The sequence below is a fragment of the Thunnus albacares genome, chromosome 11 (assembly GCF_914725855.1).
Source record: "Thunnus albacares chromosome 11, fThuAlb1.1, whole genome shotgun sequence".
NCBI lineage: Eukaryota > Metazoa > Chordata > Actinopteri > Scombriformes > Scombridae > Thunnus > Thunnus albacares.
The window spans coordinates 19,382,689-19,399,227 of record NC_058116.1 but is presented as its reverse complement, the minus strand read 5'-3'; the positions used below and the strand labels follow the sequence as shown (position 1 = coordinate 19,399,227).

The following is a 16,539-nucleotide window of genomic DNA, read 5'->3' as shown; positions in this document are numbered from 1 at the left end:
CCTGTAGATTGTGTGATAATGCTGTGTGAAATAGTGTACAAGGGAAAGAAAATTCAGCACTCACTTATATTCTTAAAGTTTCTTTTTAAAAAATCATATTATGCAGTTTGATACTACTGCAATATATTATATAAATTTCTTACAGTCTCAGAGGTGGGGTGGTAAACTCTATTTTGCAGATAAAAAGAGAATAAGCCGAGTGTAGGTAGGTTTACCCCTCACTACACCTTGGCTGTTTTGCATATTTTACAAGAAACACATCAGAATCTTAATTGAGTCCTGGGGTTGTGAGACAATGGCAGCCTTTAGCATTTATTTTCTGTGTTTATCACTTTTATACATACAACTTCAATACTTTTTTGTTTGAAAGTGACAAGGTAACAAAGTTATTGCCTAGTGTTGAGTGGCTTCATATTCCCACACTTAAAATGTACACACTTAATATGAAGCCTATGTTTATGTTTATAATAATTCCCACATTTAACAGACTTGCAGATCTGCTGTATGACAGGTTTTTTAAAGGAAAAACTTCTGATGGCATCAAAATGAATGATTGTATATGGAAATGATCAGGTAGACATACAGTATCAGTGTCTGGTATGGTCTGTGTTTTGACAGTTTCCAAAGCCAAATGAAGAGATGTTATGTAATGTTCCACAAGTTAACCAGAATAAATTAGCCAGACAAAGCAGAGAAACAGGCAGGGCCTAAGGGACACATGCTGAATTTTCTAATGTAAAGACGTCCCCCCCTCACTTGACACTTTTGGGTCTCCTGCAGAACTCAGACAAAGTTCATATATCTTCTTTGAGTATCCTCCCAACTTCTGAATTTGTAATTTTCATTTTTTGTTTTCTTTTAAATGTATAAAAGGGTATCAAATGGTTACACAAGATAGAATCATAAAAAAATAGGTCTTTGCATGTAATATGTTTATTTTATTTCAAGTGGAAAACTGGAACTGAAAACAAGAAATGATCAGTCTGGATTTCATGGTATTGCATCTTGATTTTCAGATCATCTTTAGTCATCACAGAATTTAATGTAATGATCCATTACAGATGTCAAATATAGTGCTTGACTGCTATAGCATAACTACCAGTTTTGCAGCAACCACTGTTGAATATTTTTGCTGACATAGCCCATCCAGACATATTGTGAAACATACAAAGATACTCTGCTTTGAATGATAATATGTGTCTATATGGTTTTTCCACAAAAAAAAGTTAAATTACCAAGTTAGAAATTCTCAAAATGACAACCCCTCCTTCTCCCTCATTTAAAAATCCAGAATCTATGCATATACAAATATTTTTTTACTTAATTTACCTCCAAACTAGTTGTGATGTTGCATATCATGCTCATGGCTACACGTGTTAAACAGAGATTTAAGGTGAACACAAAATAAATCCTCCACCTTCAGTGGATGAATGTGAAAACTTTGCACATAAATCATTCTGCACAGTAAAGCTCAAACATCCAAGTAATGTAACAATAAGTAAAACATATTTTGAGTGGTGGGGGACTTTAACAAAAAAAAAAGAAAAGAAAAAACCCTGCTACAAATGTTTCAGTCTGTTGGTCACTAGGGACCTGCAAAGGCTCATCAGGTCTTTTGCAGCAATAAGAGTAATGGTACCTATAATGGATAAAATATCCTGTTTAAGAGGCAGCGTATATCAAAATGTAGTTTAACTTATCCTATATAGTACTTTAATACATCCCTTTCTCTGGCGTGCATAAAGACTCCAATGTGTGAGTGTCATGCCAACTGTAAAGCTGTTACAGCCGTTATGGCTTTTACGATGCGTTGGCAGTTAAACGATACTAGAGGCCTCTTAGTTGTTACCGTAACTCATATATATAGATCTGCACTGTCACTTACGCATCAGGCGTCAAGCCGTCACAACACTGTTTACTGACTTAAAAACCCTCTGAATCTTTTTTAGCAAACATTACCACTGGATGTCGCCAGTGTGCCACAGATCTAGAAGAAGAGCCTCAGCTAAATTTAGACAAGGGGGACATGATCAGTGCTTTAACAGGGGGGGCCTTGGATTAGACAAATGCAGAGGACCAACACAAAACCACTGTTAAGGTGTAGACTAGGTTTTAACATATGTGTATACTGTATGAATGTCATATGTAGGAGATAAATGGTAGGTAATGCACAAATGTGAGGCAATTCAGTAAAACACTATACCTCCCCACACTTTTAATGCTGAAGATTTGCAAATGGAATCACAGGTTTCTGAAGTTTGGGGGTATTTCCTGATATACACAGCTCCTATTAGCTACTCACACCCACTTTGTTCAGACTGCTGAACCCAGCAGAGTGGCAGTCAGGCAGCCTTCTCCACTGAGGACCAGTCTTGCAGTGATCAGCAAATACACAGACCACTCTAATCCCACCACCATGGAGCCTGTCCATGGTCAGTTTGGCTTTTTCTTTTCTTTTTTTTGTAGGCAACTGGGCTCAAAGAAAAGGCTGTAAATAGTTTGCTGCACTGAAAGCACTATACACAAGTTTGCTGTAAGCAGGTGCATTCATTCCTAGTCGGCATTCACTGCATACACTCTTTAAGTTCCTTTTCAATGTCATAAAATGTAGACTGTTTATGTAATATAAATGTCCTTATGTTAACATTTATCTATTAATCTAGCCAGTGCAGCATTTTTTTTCTTTTACAGCATCACTATAGAAATAGAGCAAAGGGGAGCTGTTTAAAATGAATAAAAATGTGATATGAATTTTCTTCAGTGTGGCTATTTGAAGCACATACATGCACACAAAAAACAAAAAATAAAAGAAAAAAAATTGAATAACTATAACTATTCAATTTAAGGTTTACATTTTGATTCACTAAAGGGAGTTCAGTATGTTTGGCCTGAAGGACGCTTCATTATTTAAACCTTCTATATGTGTTTTCTGATTTATAGCCTACAGATGTGAATCCCAGTTTCATCCCTTTGGGACTGTGACTGACAGTAGGCGTTTTCTTGAAGACCAATCACAGTGCTGTGCGCTTCATGTGTTGAGAAAAACAACGCCCCGGCGGCCAATCCCTATCAACGTTTCAAGCGCCCACTTGAACTGTGTGTTTAGGACACGAGGGGCAGCCCCAAAATTCGTTCATTTATCTGTCTTTAAAAGAAACTTGACACTTAGTTGTACAGTTAGCAGGACAGCATATCTTTAAATCCTTAGTTATACTCGGCAACTTCTCATTCACATCTGTGCTGCTTTGCTTCAAGAGTAACTGTAGGCTAATATGACAAAAATCCTGTTAGCTTGCAGCGTTGTTAAATCCCTCAGACAAGGATGTGTAGTAGGCAGAAGAGTCGGAAACACGTCTGCCTGGCTGAGACTTCAAACTACCAGTTTTTTTAGTGTCAAGGTAAGGAAAGACCGTGTGAGTTAAAGCTGTTGTTGTCAGTGGTATATTCGGGATTTAACTTCTGCAAGACTTGCCACAAAAGTGCTGTGAACTGAGAGCTAATGCCGCAGTGTGTCTCTGGACTTGAGGCCGAACTACGTAGAAAAATCTGTGAAGTCTGTGGTTCCTCGCCTCTGCACACATGTGCAGACGTGTAAAAAGTAACCCCAGGCATTTTTCACAATCAGCAGGGGGTACTCTTTGGTTCGGCAAAGCACAGCAAAACCAACAGTTCTTGCTTTAACATATTTTTAACTTATTTTAACTATAGTAACTGCCAGTCACCCCCTTTTGTATCACAGCATGGTGGGCTTCAGGTAGCAGCGAGACTGTCATTACACTGATTTTATACGTGGCTACCTTAAATTAAAAAAACAACGTATGAATAGTTAATGTGTGGCTAAACAGCTGCTGGACTTGCATCATTTTTTGATTGCAATATCTGACTTAACCATCCATCACAACACTGAAGGATGATAGAATTTAAGTGTCAGTTTACAAACCTTTTATTTGCAGGCCACAATTTACTCAACTTCTGGGCCTGAAAAATGTCTTTATGGTCGCAATGCATTGTATTAATCAACCCTGTATGTCAACATTTTATATATCTGTGATGTATTTGTGCACAGGGTACAACATAAGCTTCAGCCACCGGCGTAATGCTGATAAAATATGCAAGTGGCTGGTAGATTTGCTTAACTCACCAGTCAAAAAAACAATGGTAATCTATTGAGTGGTGGGTAGAATTTGAACATTCACAAGCCATTTGGCTGGTGTACAAAAAAAAAAAGTTAATTTAGCACCCTGTTTGTGGATAGGAGTTTTTTGTAAGAGAGAGAAAAAAGTGTATTATTGGTCACTGTTCTTGTGATGGTTGGAGGTCAGAGTGGGTCACAACAACCTTTTATATTCACAAATTTCTCTCTCTCTCTTTCACTCACTCACTCACACACACACACACTGAACAGAAGAACAGATTTGTCTGTCTCAGCATTCACAGCACAATCCACAGTGCCCTGCAGTTTCAGCATGAAGTGCCAATGGCTCACTAGTTGCCATCACTCCTAAACTCAAAGTCTGCAACACATCCATTACAAAGTTTTCAGCTTCATGAAAAGGGAAAACATTATCCTTGTGTGAGATTTTGCTGGTAATTTGCCTGCTCTCTTTTAACTCCCAGGCCCAAACAGCCCACCTGGTCTTAGAGGATGGGACCAGGATGAAAGGGTTTTCCTTTGGGCATGATGCCTCTATAGCTGGGGAGCTGGTCTTCAATACAGGCTTGGTGGGGTAAGAAGGAGACGTGCTGACATATTGTTGAACTCCATTACAAGACTCTAGGAAAAGTAACAACAAATCAACCCTGCGTTTATCTCGACAACCTTGCATCTTTGGTGTCTTCATTTAGTTTTTAAGCAGTGTGCCAAGACCGATGTAAACTGCATTTTGTCAACCCATAGAGGACCATGGTACTCCATGACAACAATGTGCTCCAGCATCACCACACTACAATATTCTGGCATATTAACCCTGCTTTTCCCTTTCTTTAGGTATCCTGAGGCTCTGACTGACCCCAGCTACAGGGGTCAGATCCTGACCCTGACATACCCTATTGTAGGGAACTATGGGGTACCCAACACCCAAAAGCTGGATGAGCTGGGCCTGAGAAAATATGTGGAGTCAGAGCGGATCCAGGTAGGAAGGTCAGCAGTGGTTTGGGGGTTTCAGACCTCAATAGTACACTGTGTATATTACAAATTAATTTTATTCCTGATATTACACCATTGTGCTTTGATTTTGTTTTCGTCCTTGTTACTGCCCTGACTTGGGTTATAGCTAGGGGTGTCACGATTCTCCAAATCCCCGATTTGATTTGATTTTTGTCTTTTACCAAACTCTGTTTGATCTTCAGAGTCCCTCTCAATCTTTAAGAAAAGACTAAAGACCCAGCTCTTTCGCGAACACCTCTGCACGTGATGGACTGAAAGAAGAGAAGAAACAAAAATACAAAATACAAAAAAAAAAAAAAAATTGCTTCCAAGCAATCTATGCACTCTATGCATTGCATTGGTGCACCACCTGTTGGCATCTACGTCCTATTGGACTCAAACTTAGCTTTATAGCACTTACTCTTGTTGTTCTCTGCTTGAGCTGTATCAGCTCTCAGATGTACGTCGCTTTGGATAAAAGCGTCTGCTAAATGAAAGATTGTAATTGTAAGATTTTTGATTTAAACTTTTTTTTTTCACTGTTAGACTATCAAGTCTTGATTTGTAAAGATCAACAGATTATTGGTTTTATGCCCTGACAACTGTCATTTACAACTTCAAATTCTTCTTTAAAAAGATAGACTACATGGTGTCAAGTGTGATATAACCACCATATTTTTTGGAATGTACCACACTAAGGCCATATGGGCAAATTTAAATAATTAATTTAAAATGTACTAATTTAAAATGTACTAATAACTTCTTTAAACACAAAAATAAAAAGAAGAGCCAGTAGATGGCAGAAGGGTACTTTATAACAACAGCTTGAGTTTCTTCCCCTGCAGAAAGCCACCAGGGTTAATGCTGGTGGGTTTTTGGTGAGGAAAGTTTAAGTCGCGTTGCACTTTTTTGGCAGTCCAAGCACACACAGCTGGCTGTACATAGAGACCGAGTATAGCATAGCATACATACATATCTTACAAACTGTAGTTTTTCTGTCAACGACGCGTTCATTGTTTACACAACTCAAGAGGAAGGCAAAATGTTGTCACACTGGTGACTTCAGAGAAGCAGGAGGATTTTCTAGTTCTGTTGTTTCTCCATCATCTCTGACTCCGGCAGTAGCCATGGTGTCTCAAAAGGTAATGCAGCTGCAGTCTACTGGTAAGCTATGCCGTGTCGTCTTTGAAATTTTGTTTCTTTTTCCTTTGGACGTGCGCCAGATGCTAAAGTAGGTAGGGGTGGAAAGAAAAAAAAAATACAGGGAGAATCGCCGATCCTGCTTTTGATTTCGAAGGTTAAATCGAACCATTTGAACCAATCGAATCATTTTGAGCGTTTTTTCGATTAAGAATCAAAATCATGACACCCCAAGTTATAGCCTTGGAATATTTGGCAGCAACAGTTCATAGTGTAATAGGGGTGAAACAATGAATTGATTGATAGATAAGTCAATGGACAGAAAATTGATGAACAACAATTTTTTTTTAATAAATGTATGTTTATGTTTTGAGCAAAAATGCCAAAACATTACTAGTTTGCTAAGTTGTCTATGATAGCAATACTTTTCCTTTAGTCTAATCAGCAGTCCTTTTTGGACTGCTGATTAGACTAAACAGCCAATTTATATGTGGCAACTTGGGCTCTAAGAAGGCATTTTGACGACATTTAATAGACTAAATGATTTATCAGTTAATCAATTGTTAGAGGGTAATTTACAGATTTATTGATAATGAAAATAAACATTAGTTGCAGCCCTACACATAGTAATAGCGTAGTTTTGCAGTTTTTGTATAATGAATCATTAAAAACACATTTTTTTTAGCACAATACACCTATTTTGGTTGGTATTGATTTTTTTGATATTTATATATATATGTATAAGAAATTAGATTTCTCTCCGTTTAGTTTCACAGGCACAAGGATATTCCCACACACAGCAGCTCTTGATACCATACACATGTTAAGAGCAAGTGCAGTTAAGAACTGAGGTACTCGGAGGCTTTTTAGTTTGACCTTTTTTAAGGCTAAAATTGTGCTTCGGTGTTTTGCTTTGGTGTTTCTAGGTATCTGGTCTTCTGGTTCAAGACTACAGCCACGACTACAGCCACTGGAACTCTGTCAAGTCTCTGGGTCAATGGCTACAAGAAGAGAAGGTCAGGATTCAAAAGTATCTGGTGTAATCTCAGAGAGTAGAATATGACTCATGCTCATGGTGAATTCACAAAATTTAACTTTATGTTCTTTTAAAGGTTCCTGCACTGTTTGGAATAGACACCAGAATGCTGACCAAGGTCATCAGAGACAAGGTACGGTAAATATAATGATCTGCGCTGCTGCATCTATTACAAATGGATTGTTTGACCTCTCACAGTTATTTTGCTTGTGGTTTCTCCTCAGGGCACAGTTTTGGGAAAGATTGAATTTGATGGGCAACCTGTCGAGATATCCGACCCCAACCAGAAAAACCTGGTAGCAGAAGTCTCAACAAAGGTATGGTTATTGTGCTCATTACACCAGGTAGAACTGGTATAATAGACCAAATCAAACATATTTTCTCCATCTGCAAATGGAGTTGATGAGTGCTAATCTCTCTTTGCTGTGTCTTCCCACCAACTAGGAAACCAAAGTTTATGGAAAAGGAAACCCAATCAAAGTGGTAGCAGTTGATTGTGGTATTAAACATAACATCATTCGTCTGCTGGTTAAGGTGAGAGAAAATGGATGAAGAGGGAGCGAAGAGAAAAACATCCTTGTTTATTGTGTGTGCATCCTCATTAGATTACACTTGATTAAAGATGACATTTTTATGACTGAGTTCCCAATGACCTTCTCTGCACAAAAATAGAAAAAAGTTAACATCCTTTCATATATTTTCCGCAACCTGAGCCAGAAAATTTGAGATGGTAATGTTAAGTCTAAACATCCTGCAGTATTTGTTCTTTGCCATCCCAGTGTAAGAGAAAGTGCGCCTCTCTGTGGTTCATGTTCCTATTAGTAGTGGGTTGTCATTTATAATGTTGATCTTGGATTGTCTTTTTTTTTACCTTTTAATGGTCTGGTGGGGGTGTCTTTCCAAATATGGTAATTTGTCAAATAATAGATAATATTAATAGTGAAGAAAAGTGTTAGTGAGTTTCAGTTTACACTGTGAACTTGTAGGACATAATGAGACCCCTTTTTGTTTTCTCTAATTGTATCATACATATAAATATTGTCATTGTTGGAAAACTTTGGAGTCTATGATTTTTGGCAACCATTCGTTACTTTTAATGAATGTATGGATATTTTGGCCAGCAGAGCATCTATCACTTGTGTAATATTCACAGCATTCATTGTTAAGTAACACCATAAGATGATAGATTGTCTCCTTATGTCTTTTTGCAGCGGGGCGCAGAAGTTCACCTGGTACCATGGGACCAGGACTTGCTGAGTCTCGAATATGACGGACTGTTCATCTCCAATGGACCGGGAGATCCGTCTCTGGCCGAGACACTCATCCACAATGTCCGCAAGGTGGGAAATGGGACATAATTTGATTCTGCCTATTTTGAAGCACAGTTGAAAGTGTCTTCATTCACTTAGTCTTAATTAAGGACCTTGTTTATTCATAAAGTCACCAGCACCATAAAAGAAATGCAAAGCTATGCACAAGACTCACTTTTTTCATACAGACATTATATTTATATAATGATCTATACTATGATAAATAATATTGGTATGTGCTCTGTGAAGGTGCTGGAGAGTGATCGTCCCCAGCCGGTGTTTGGGATTTGTATGGGCAACCAGATCACTGCTCTCGCTGCCGGAGCTAAGTCATACAAACTACCCATGGGCAACAGGTGAGCTCTTAATAGCTGAGCATAATTAAGACATGATATGCCATAAAGTTTTATGTTTAACATGGTACTTGCTGTACAGTAACGTTTTTCAGTAATTTTAAAATATCATCTCCCATAAAGAAATCGTAGATACATATTGTATGTTATACATGTCTGTGGTTCTCCAGAGGCCAGAATCAGCCAGTGCTGAATGTGATGACGGGCCAGGCCTTCATTACAGCGCAGAACCATGGCTACGGCATAGACAGCGAGTCCCTGCCCCCAGGGTGGAGCCCGCTTTTCATCAACGCCAATGATGGCACCAATGAGGTTTATTTCACTTTGTCAATGTTCTTTTACTTTCTAACAAAATGGCAAATTGCATTTGAATATTTTTGTCCAATGGCTTATGGTTAAAAAGCACCAGTTTTTAAAATAAGTGTAGTCACGCAAATGAGATTCCTCATGGAAATATAGACCTTAGATTAGAAAAATAACATTTTAGAAAGATAAATGCACCTGTTTCTGTTATGTTAGCACCGGAATGCAGAAGTCAGTATGCTTCATTTTAGTTTCCTTATATCAACTCTGCATCTTTCCCAGGGCATTATGCACAACACTAAGCCTGTTTTCACGGCCCAGTTCCACCCGGAGGCAAAAGGCGGTCCCACAGACACAGAGGTAATTAAAGCTTTGCTGGATGAAGTACTTGAATACTATGCTAACATATAGTAAAGGTATCTTTGCATGATGCAGCTTTAGTAAAAGTTGAAACAATACTTCTGTAAATGTCCAAAATGTGGAAATTGAGTTGCATTAGATGTTAAAGTAAACATAGCTGCAAGCAGCAATGAGGCAGGCCAGGAATGTCATTTAACATCTGGATTGTAGCCAAAGAATAAAAGAGTAGGAAAAAGGAGGAAAACAAGAAATGATGAAAACTTGGAAGAATGAACAAGAATGAGAATTGTGTAATTACATAAATAAGCAAACTTCGGTAGTTATCATTAGCATTTAAATTTGCACTCAAAATTAAGTAATGAACAATGATGGAATTATCAGCAGCTGTAGGCTATTAACAATTTTAGGTTCGCCTGAAACAGCTAAACAAAAAAGATAATATGTAATGTTCTTTGGCACAACACCGTGTCGTGGAAATGTGATGAATATCTAAACTAGATAAAACAGTAAAAAAACAAAACTGAATATAACCAGGTACTACATCACTGGCAGTGAAAGGTGTAATCATCTGTGGTGCTTGATGTTTGACTGCACCAGGGCCCCAGGTGTTTGGGAACACCTCTAATAGTACCTGTCCTTCTGCCTACAATAAAGTGTTGATGGCTCTGTGCTACAGTTTTTTTAGCTCCCACATGGCAGTCAAGGACTGTGGTTCAAGTCCTGGTCAAAGTTTATAGTAACCTCTGTCATATTAAGGTAGAATAATATGACCTGGTGCTCTCTATCCAAATATACAGTTGACAGCTCAGTGGGAGAATTCTTTCCTTCCACCTGGGTTTCACACCTGCGGGCATCATAAAAAAATTGCACAGTGCCCATGACAAAAACGCCTCTGACTGGCAGGGAAGTGCAGTATTTTAAATACAGGTTTCTAAGACATTGATAAAACTGCTGTTACCTTTATCATAACAAGAGTGAAAGTTTGCTTGTCTTTCAAACCAACAGTCTTGTTTGAAACACAGCCTGATTGGTCGAGGGGAGAAAAACATAAGCTCCTCCATTTATTATCAATATTTGGTACTATTCAAACTGTGGTTATATTGTAGTTTTCTCATATTAAATATTAGCATTATTTGTCTTTTTGTGTTTCTACAGTTCCTCTTTGATGCCTTCATGTCCCTGATCAAGAAAGGGAAAGATGCCAACATAGTGTCAGTCATGCCCAAGAAACCTTATATCCCTCCCAGAGCTCAGGTACAGTAAGTCACACAGGTTCAGCAGTACTTTGTGAATGGCAAGTAATTTTAGGTGTGTGTACTTTAGGTTTGTACAAGAAAATACCAAGGTGTGGTCAGGAACCAGACTGTATAACACCATCACAATGTTTTATATGTGGAAAAGTAAATTAAAAAACAGGAAATTTTGTCAAGTAATTGAAATAATATAAACAAGTTAATTGAAAATGGAATATCATGCTTCACAGTTGCTGTTAGTTACTGTTTTACATGTTGCAATGTACTGTGTGTGTTTACCGGTCTATCTTTGTGAATGCAGGTGTCAAAGGTGCTGGTTCTGGGTTCCGGTGGTCTGTCTATTGGTCAGGCTGGAGAGTTTGACTACTCTGGATCTCAGGCAGTCAAGGCCATGAAGGTAAGAAAAAACATGTCAACTTACTGAAAAAACACAGGAAATGGGTAGTATGATTATATAATATTTTGACAACAAATAAAAGACAACAAATCACAAATCCTGTCTAATCATTTGTGATGACTAATACTACATATACTGTATGTAAAAGAAAGAAAACACCCATCAACTATGAGGCAATTTGTCCTAAGTAATAATCAAAACAGCTTGTGGTATCTGTAGACTATTATGGTCAAAAGCTGAATAGAATAAGCTAAGCAGGAATATGATACTGTGTTTGAATAAATGATCAAATCTGTCTTTAGTCAAAATAGATGTATAAAGATGTCACATCAAGAATTAAGAATACAAGGGTAAATTAATAATCAGCTTGAAGTCATATTAAAAAAAAAAAAAAACCCAAAACATTAAGTATCACACAAGGAAAAGAGTACATGACAGGTTAGAAAAATGTGTGTGCATGTGTGAAGAGAAGACTGAAGTCCCCCTTAAACGTCAACAAAAGAAGATCAGTTGAAACAAAATCTGTGTTGCAGCACAACATTGTTGAGATCAAGATTGTGTAAATCAGCATTAAGCACCCACAGTGATAATGTCTATAAAATAAAAATCCAAAATATCCTTGAATAACCTGAAAATTTCAGGATCTGTTGATAAATCATATTCTCTATAAATAAATGGCACAAGAGCAAGATACGAGCATCATAATGGTGATAATGTGGGTACCTGAAAACTTATTTTGTTTTTTTCTCAGTAAAAGTCAGTAGATCAGCTCTAGATTTGTTGAGCACAATTTGATGTAAATTATCAACCCAAATGGCTGCATAACCATGTTGGAAGACTATTAAAACTGTTGTCTGAGATCCGTCTTAAATACATTAGCTGGTAATATCCTGTGTTTAATGTCAACAAATCAAAGTAAATGACCAAAAGCAACAATAAACGTATCTTCAATTGATCTCAGGATAAATGTAAAATTTGTCCCGATACACTGCTGCTTATTCCTCTGTGTCACACACCTCCATTGTTTTCCAATACCTTTGTTGCACATTGTTGCATTAACCTGAACACTGCAGTTAATTTTACATACACCATTCTGGTGCTGTAAATACTCACTAGTGTATCAATGCATGTTAATCTGTGGTTTAAAATAGGCTATGTCTTAATAAATGCACTTTTTAGTCCTGTTTGGTTAAAACTACAATGCCCAGCAGTTTTAGGATATTATTTATCCTTTCTTACAAATGAAACTTTTTATTTGTGACCTGTTTTTAAAGACTGATTTAAAATGAATAGGCTTGGTGCTAAGAGACACTGACAGAGTAGAGAAATTGGAGTGCGATGATATACAGACTGATGCATTTTACTAATACTGAACATATTATTGTGTTATTCTTTAGATGTGACTTTTTAGAAAACCTTCTCAGAAGACTATTCATACATGAATGTTTGAATAATGTGGTGTGCATGCTGTATGCTACCCATTCTAGTCCTTGACATGTGAAATAAATAGGCCTTTTTCACAGAACACACTTTGACATGTCACAGCAGGAAAAGTCTAGCAGGTGTGAATAATAAAATTAATGATTTCTGAATTCCATTTAGCTGCTTCAGTTTCAGGGTCCTGGTGTTGTGCATGCTGGCTCAGTGGCATGGCTTATTGGGACACTTGAAAAGAACTGAGCCAGCGTTAATGTTATTAGTAACACCTGTGCTTTTCCCATTATGATAAGTCAAAATGTCTGCCGTGAAAAAGGCAAAGTTGCATTTCACCCAACAGAAATAAATGTCAAGCAGAAAAACCACAGTTTAAATTGAAAGACAGAATGATATAAAAGTGACAGACATTGAAGTCAAAACATGTAGTAATCACTCATCTTCATTATATTCTAGTTTTCCTTTAAATAATAACCATTCATGTGTACATGGTGTTGTAGGAGGAGAACCTGAAGACGGTACTCATGAACCCAAACATCGCTTCGGTTCAGACCAACGAGGTGGGCACCAAGCAGGCCGACTCCGTCTACTTCCTACCCGTCACGCCACAATTTGTCACTGAAGTCATCAAGGTCGAGCGTCCAGATGGCATCCTACTCTCCATGGGTGGACAGACTGCCCTCAACTGTGGTGAGACATGTGTGCACTTGTTTGCCTGGATGTGTGGGATTGCTGATTTTGGGGTTCAATGTGGTTTAGTTCTCTGTGGAGATCAGTACGTAGGGTAGAAGACTATGAGGGATAGCAGTTTATTTCCTTATGGAGTTCAGTGCAAGGCACAATCACTGACAGGCTTGGAAAATCCACATATACCAAAAATGTGCAACTTGTGGTACTATGAGGCACTAAAAATAACAGCATTCGACATATTTGAGTTTTTGAACTTCAACTAGCTTGCGTACATGAGTTTGTCTTTCTGTTTAATGATACACTTTTATGTGGATTGGTGTTTCAGGAGTAGAATTATTCCAGCGGGGTGTCCTGGAGCAGTATGGGGTGAAAGTCCTTGGAACCCCAGTGGAGTCCATCATGGCCACAGAGGACAGACAGATTTTTGCTGACAAACTGATGGAGATTAACGAGAAGATCGCACCGAGTATCGCTGTGGAGTCGGTAAGGATCCAAGTCTGATAACAAGAAAAGAGATCCTCTTGTAGATTACATGCTCCTTTCATAGTCACTTCCTTAACATATGTGTATCTTTCTATAAAGATACATACGTTCTGCATGTAATCTCTAAGTTCTGTAGTGGGTTCAAAAGCATGTGTTAACTTTTTTTATTTTTGGGAAATATAATGTTCATGTGCATCTTTCAGGTGTCTGATGCTTTGAAAGCAGCAGAGCAGATTGGCTATCCAGTGATGTTACGATCAGCCTATGCCTTGGGAGGTTTGGGCTCTGGTCTGTGTGCCAACAAAGAAAAGCTGGAGGAAACTGCCCACAAGGTCAGAATGGTATAGGGTAGTGATGCTGTGGGCATCTTGGGACAATTATTATCATTCTTCTTCTTACTTTTTTGTTTTGCTTGTCAATTGAAGCATTTTTCCAAAACTTTTACTGACAGACATTTCTAGTTTTATACCTTTGCCCGTGTTCACAGGATTAACCTGAACAAAGATAAAAGCTTTGAAATTGTGAAGATGTATTTCTTTGGTCCCTGCCAAGAAAAAAATACTTTGCTGTTGCTAAGCAACATTCTTTTTTGTTCGTCCAGTATGCAGCTTAATGTCTGACAGCTCAGTTGGTTCTAATCTGTGATCACAAGCTACAAAAGTAATTGTCTGTGCCAGACTGATTGGTGCATACTTTTTGTGCCATGCTGCATATTCAACTGTTTTCCTCATATGGCATTTACAATAAAAGTACTTATTTTTTGTTTCATTGGGATGTTAAACTGGCAAGTATTACTTTCTTTGCCATTGTTATGCTCAGAGGCTTTTGAAATGGTTTGTATCAAGTACAGGACAAAGATATGGTTCAGAGAGTCCTGGTCTAATGTTTGACAAAAAGAAAACCCAAGGTAGTCATTCCTTGAACGGCATTTCCTCAGCATTATCAAAAAGAGTATTATGTTTTATAGCTATTGCATGTAGCTATTGTATTGAATTGTGCTGTTTTATTGGGTTGATAATATAATGCAGGCATAATATTTGATAATATTTTGTGCATATGGTAGGCTTTGGCCATGAGCACTCAGATCCTAGTGGAGAAGTCCCTGCTGGGCTGGAAGGAGGTGGAATATGAGGTGGTGAGAGACGTGGCTGATAACTGTGTCACCGTTTGCAACATGGAGAACTTTGACCCACTGGGCATTCACACAGGTACTAAAGCATGAACTCAGTACTACATATTTTTGCATTGTTCTTCATACTGTTTTGTTCTGTTTTGTGGTATCGTTTAAAGTATTCTGTTCTTTTTTTTGTTCTGCTGTTAGAGTCAGTTCTGTTTAATTTGTTGTTGCGTCGTTCGATTGTGTTGTCCTCAAAAGCACACGCACTCTGTCTCTCTGAGGAAGATGCTTCAGGGTGAGCGAGTTCTCTTTTTGCCCTTTTCTGTGCAAGCAGGTTGTTCTTGTTGACCAAATTCATTGTGTACCTGGAAAGATGATATAGACGTTTTGGACAAGTTGTCTAATTCTGTAGATCAAGAAAAGCAGTGAGAATCAATACTTGAGCGGCAAACTTAAGCCTTTGGGTTTAGTTCAGTTCTTATAGCCAAGATTCAGATCTTATACAGACTGAGACATTCTTAAGTATACCTGAGATTAAATATGGTTTGAGTGAAGTCCAACCGATAAACAGACAAGGGCGTCTTTTATCTGTAATGCAATACTCTCTGGCCATAGAGCCTCTCCTGTATAACAATAGATGAAACAGTTGTAATGCCAATTGTAAAGCTATTTTGTTGTGCAGATGTTTGTTGCTGATTTCAAGAGATGTACTGTAAATGTGCTGAACTGTAATTCAGGTGATACAAGCTTTACTGTTTTGTTAAAAAAGTGATACATATTGTAAGAGATTGTTAAATGTTTTGAAGAAAAGGAAACTGTACAAACAACTATATACAACAAAAGAAATGGAAATGTAGAGTGGAATGTGTTACACGGGACATTGGTTCTTGTATTCTCTTCGGTCTTCTTTTCAGTATTCATTTTCCTGCCTCTTTCTCATTAACTACAACCAAATTCAGAAACCTTTAACATTGTTCAAAGCCACTCTAAGCCCTAACGCCTCCTCTTGTTCTTCAGGTGACTCCATAGTGGTGGCACCGAGCCAGACATTGTCCAATGAGGAGTACCACATGCTCCGTGAGACGGCCATTAAAGTGGTTCGTCATCTTGGCATTGTCGGCGAATGTAACATCCAGTATGCTCTACACCCCTCGTCCCTGGAGTATTGCATCATCGAGGTTAACGCCCGGCTCTCAAGAAGCTCCGCTTTAGCATCCAAAGCTACTGGGTGAGCGACTATATGTACTTGAACAACAGGCTCAGACTGCCAGTAGGCTCGAAATACAACATGTTGGAAAAGTCTAGAATACACTATAAATGAAAAGGTTCTTTGTATAAGTATTATAAAATTATACTCACGCCAGAAACTATCTTTTGAGTATCAAACACTCATCCACTGCAGGCTTGTGAGTTTGTAGTTCTGCCTGGAGAAAGTGAGTGTGGTCATCTTAAATTCATGTCATTTACAATAGAATCCAACACTAACAACAAAAGTAACAAAACTTTTCAAAACACCA

At 38.1% G+C, this 16,539-nt stretch overlaps 1 protein-coding gene across 3 annotated transcripts in view; it reads left to right on the top strand.

The window, feature by feature from the left end:
- Positions 1-3,081: 3,081 nt before the first annotated feature.
- The window catches only part of cps1 (carbamoyl-phosphate synthase 1, mitochondrial), a 55,816-nt gene continuing 42,358 nt past the window's right edge, over positions 3,082-16,539 (top strand). For 2 of the 3 annotated variants that reach the window (XR_006406001.1, XM_044365985.1), the window contains exons 1-18: positions 3,082-3,398; positions 4,618-4,727; positions 4,988-5,132; positions 7,213-7,302; positions 7,399-7,455; positions 7,547-7,639; positions 7,767-7,856; positions 8,534-8,662; positions 8,882-8,988; positions 9,156-9,297; positions 9,571-9,648; positions 10,804-10,902; positions 11,203-11,298; positions 13,233-13,422; positions 13,748-13,905; positions 14,109-14,237; positions 14,969-15,113; positions 16,040-16,250. Coding sequence is in view for 2 of the 3 variants with exons in the window: in XM_044365985.1 (XP_044221920.1) it covers positions 3,273-3,398; positions 4,618-4,727; positions 4,988-5,132; positions 7,213-7,302; positions 7,399-7,455; positions 7,547-7,639; positions 7,767-7,856; positions 8,534-8,662; positions 8,882-8,988; positions 9,156-9,297; positions 9,571-9,648; positions 10,804-10,902; positions 11,203-11,298; positions 13,233-13,422; positions 13,748-13,905; positions 14,109-14,237; positions 14,969-15,113; positions 16,040-16,250 (2,195 nt within the window). In the remaining variant the exon portion in view is untranslated. Of the gene's footprint in view, positions 3,399-4,617; positions 4,728-4,987; positions 5,141-7,212; positions 7,303-7,398; positions 7,456-7,546; positions 7,640-7,766; positions 7,857-8,533; positions 8,663-8,881; positions 8,989-9,155; positions 9,298-9,570; positions 9,649-10,803; positions 10,903-11,202; positions 11,299-13,232; positions 13,423-13,747; positions 13,906-14,108; positions 14,238-14,968; positions 15,114-16,039; positions 16,251-16,539 lie in introns of those variants that run through there. The other variant, XM_044365986.1, reaches the window with a different exon arrangement.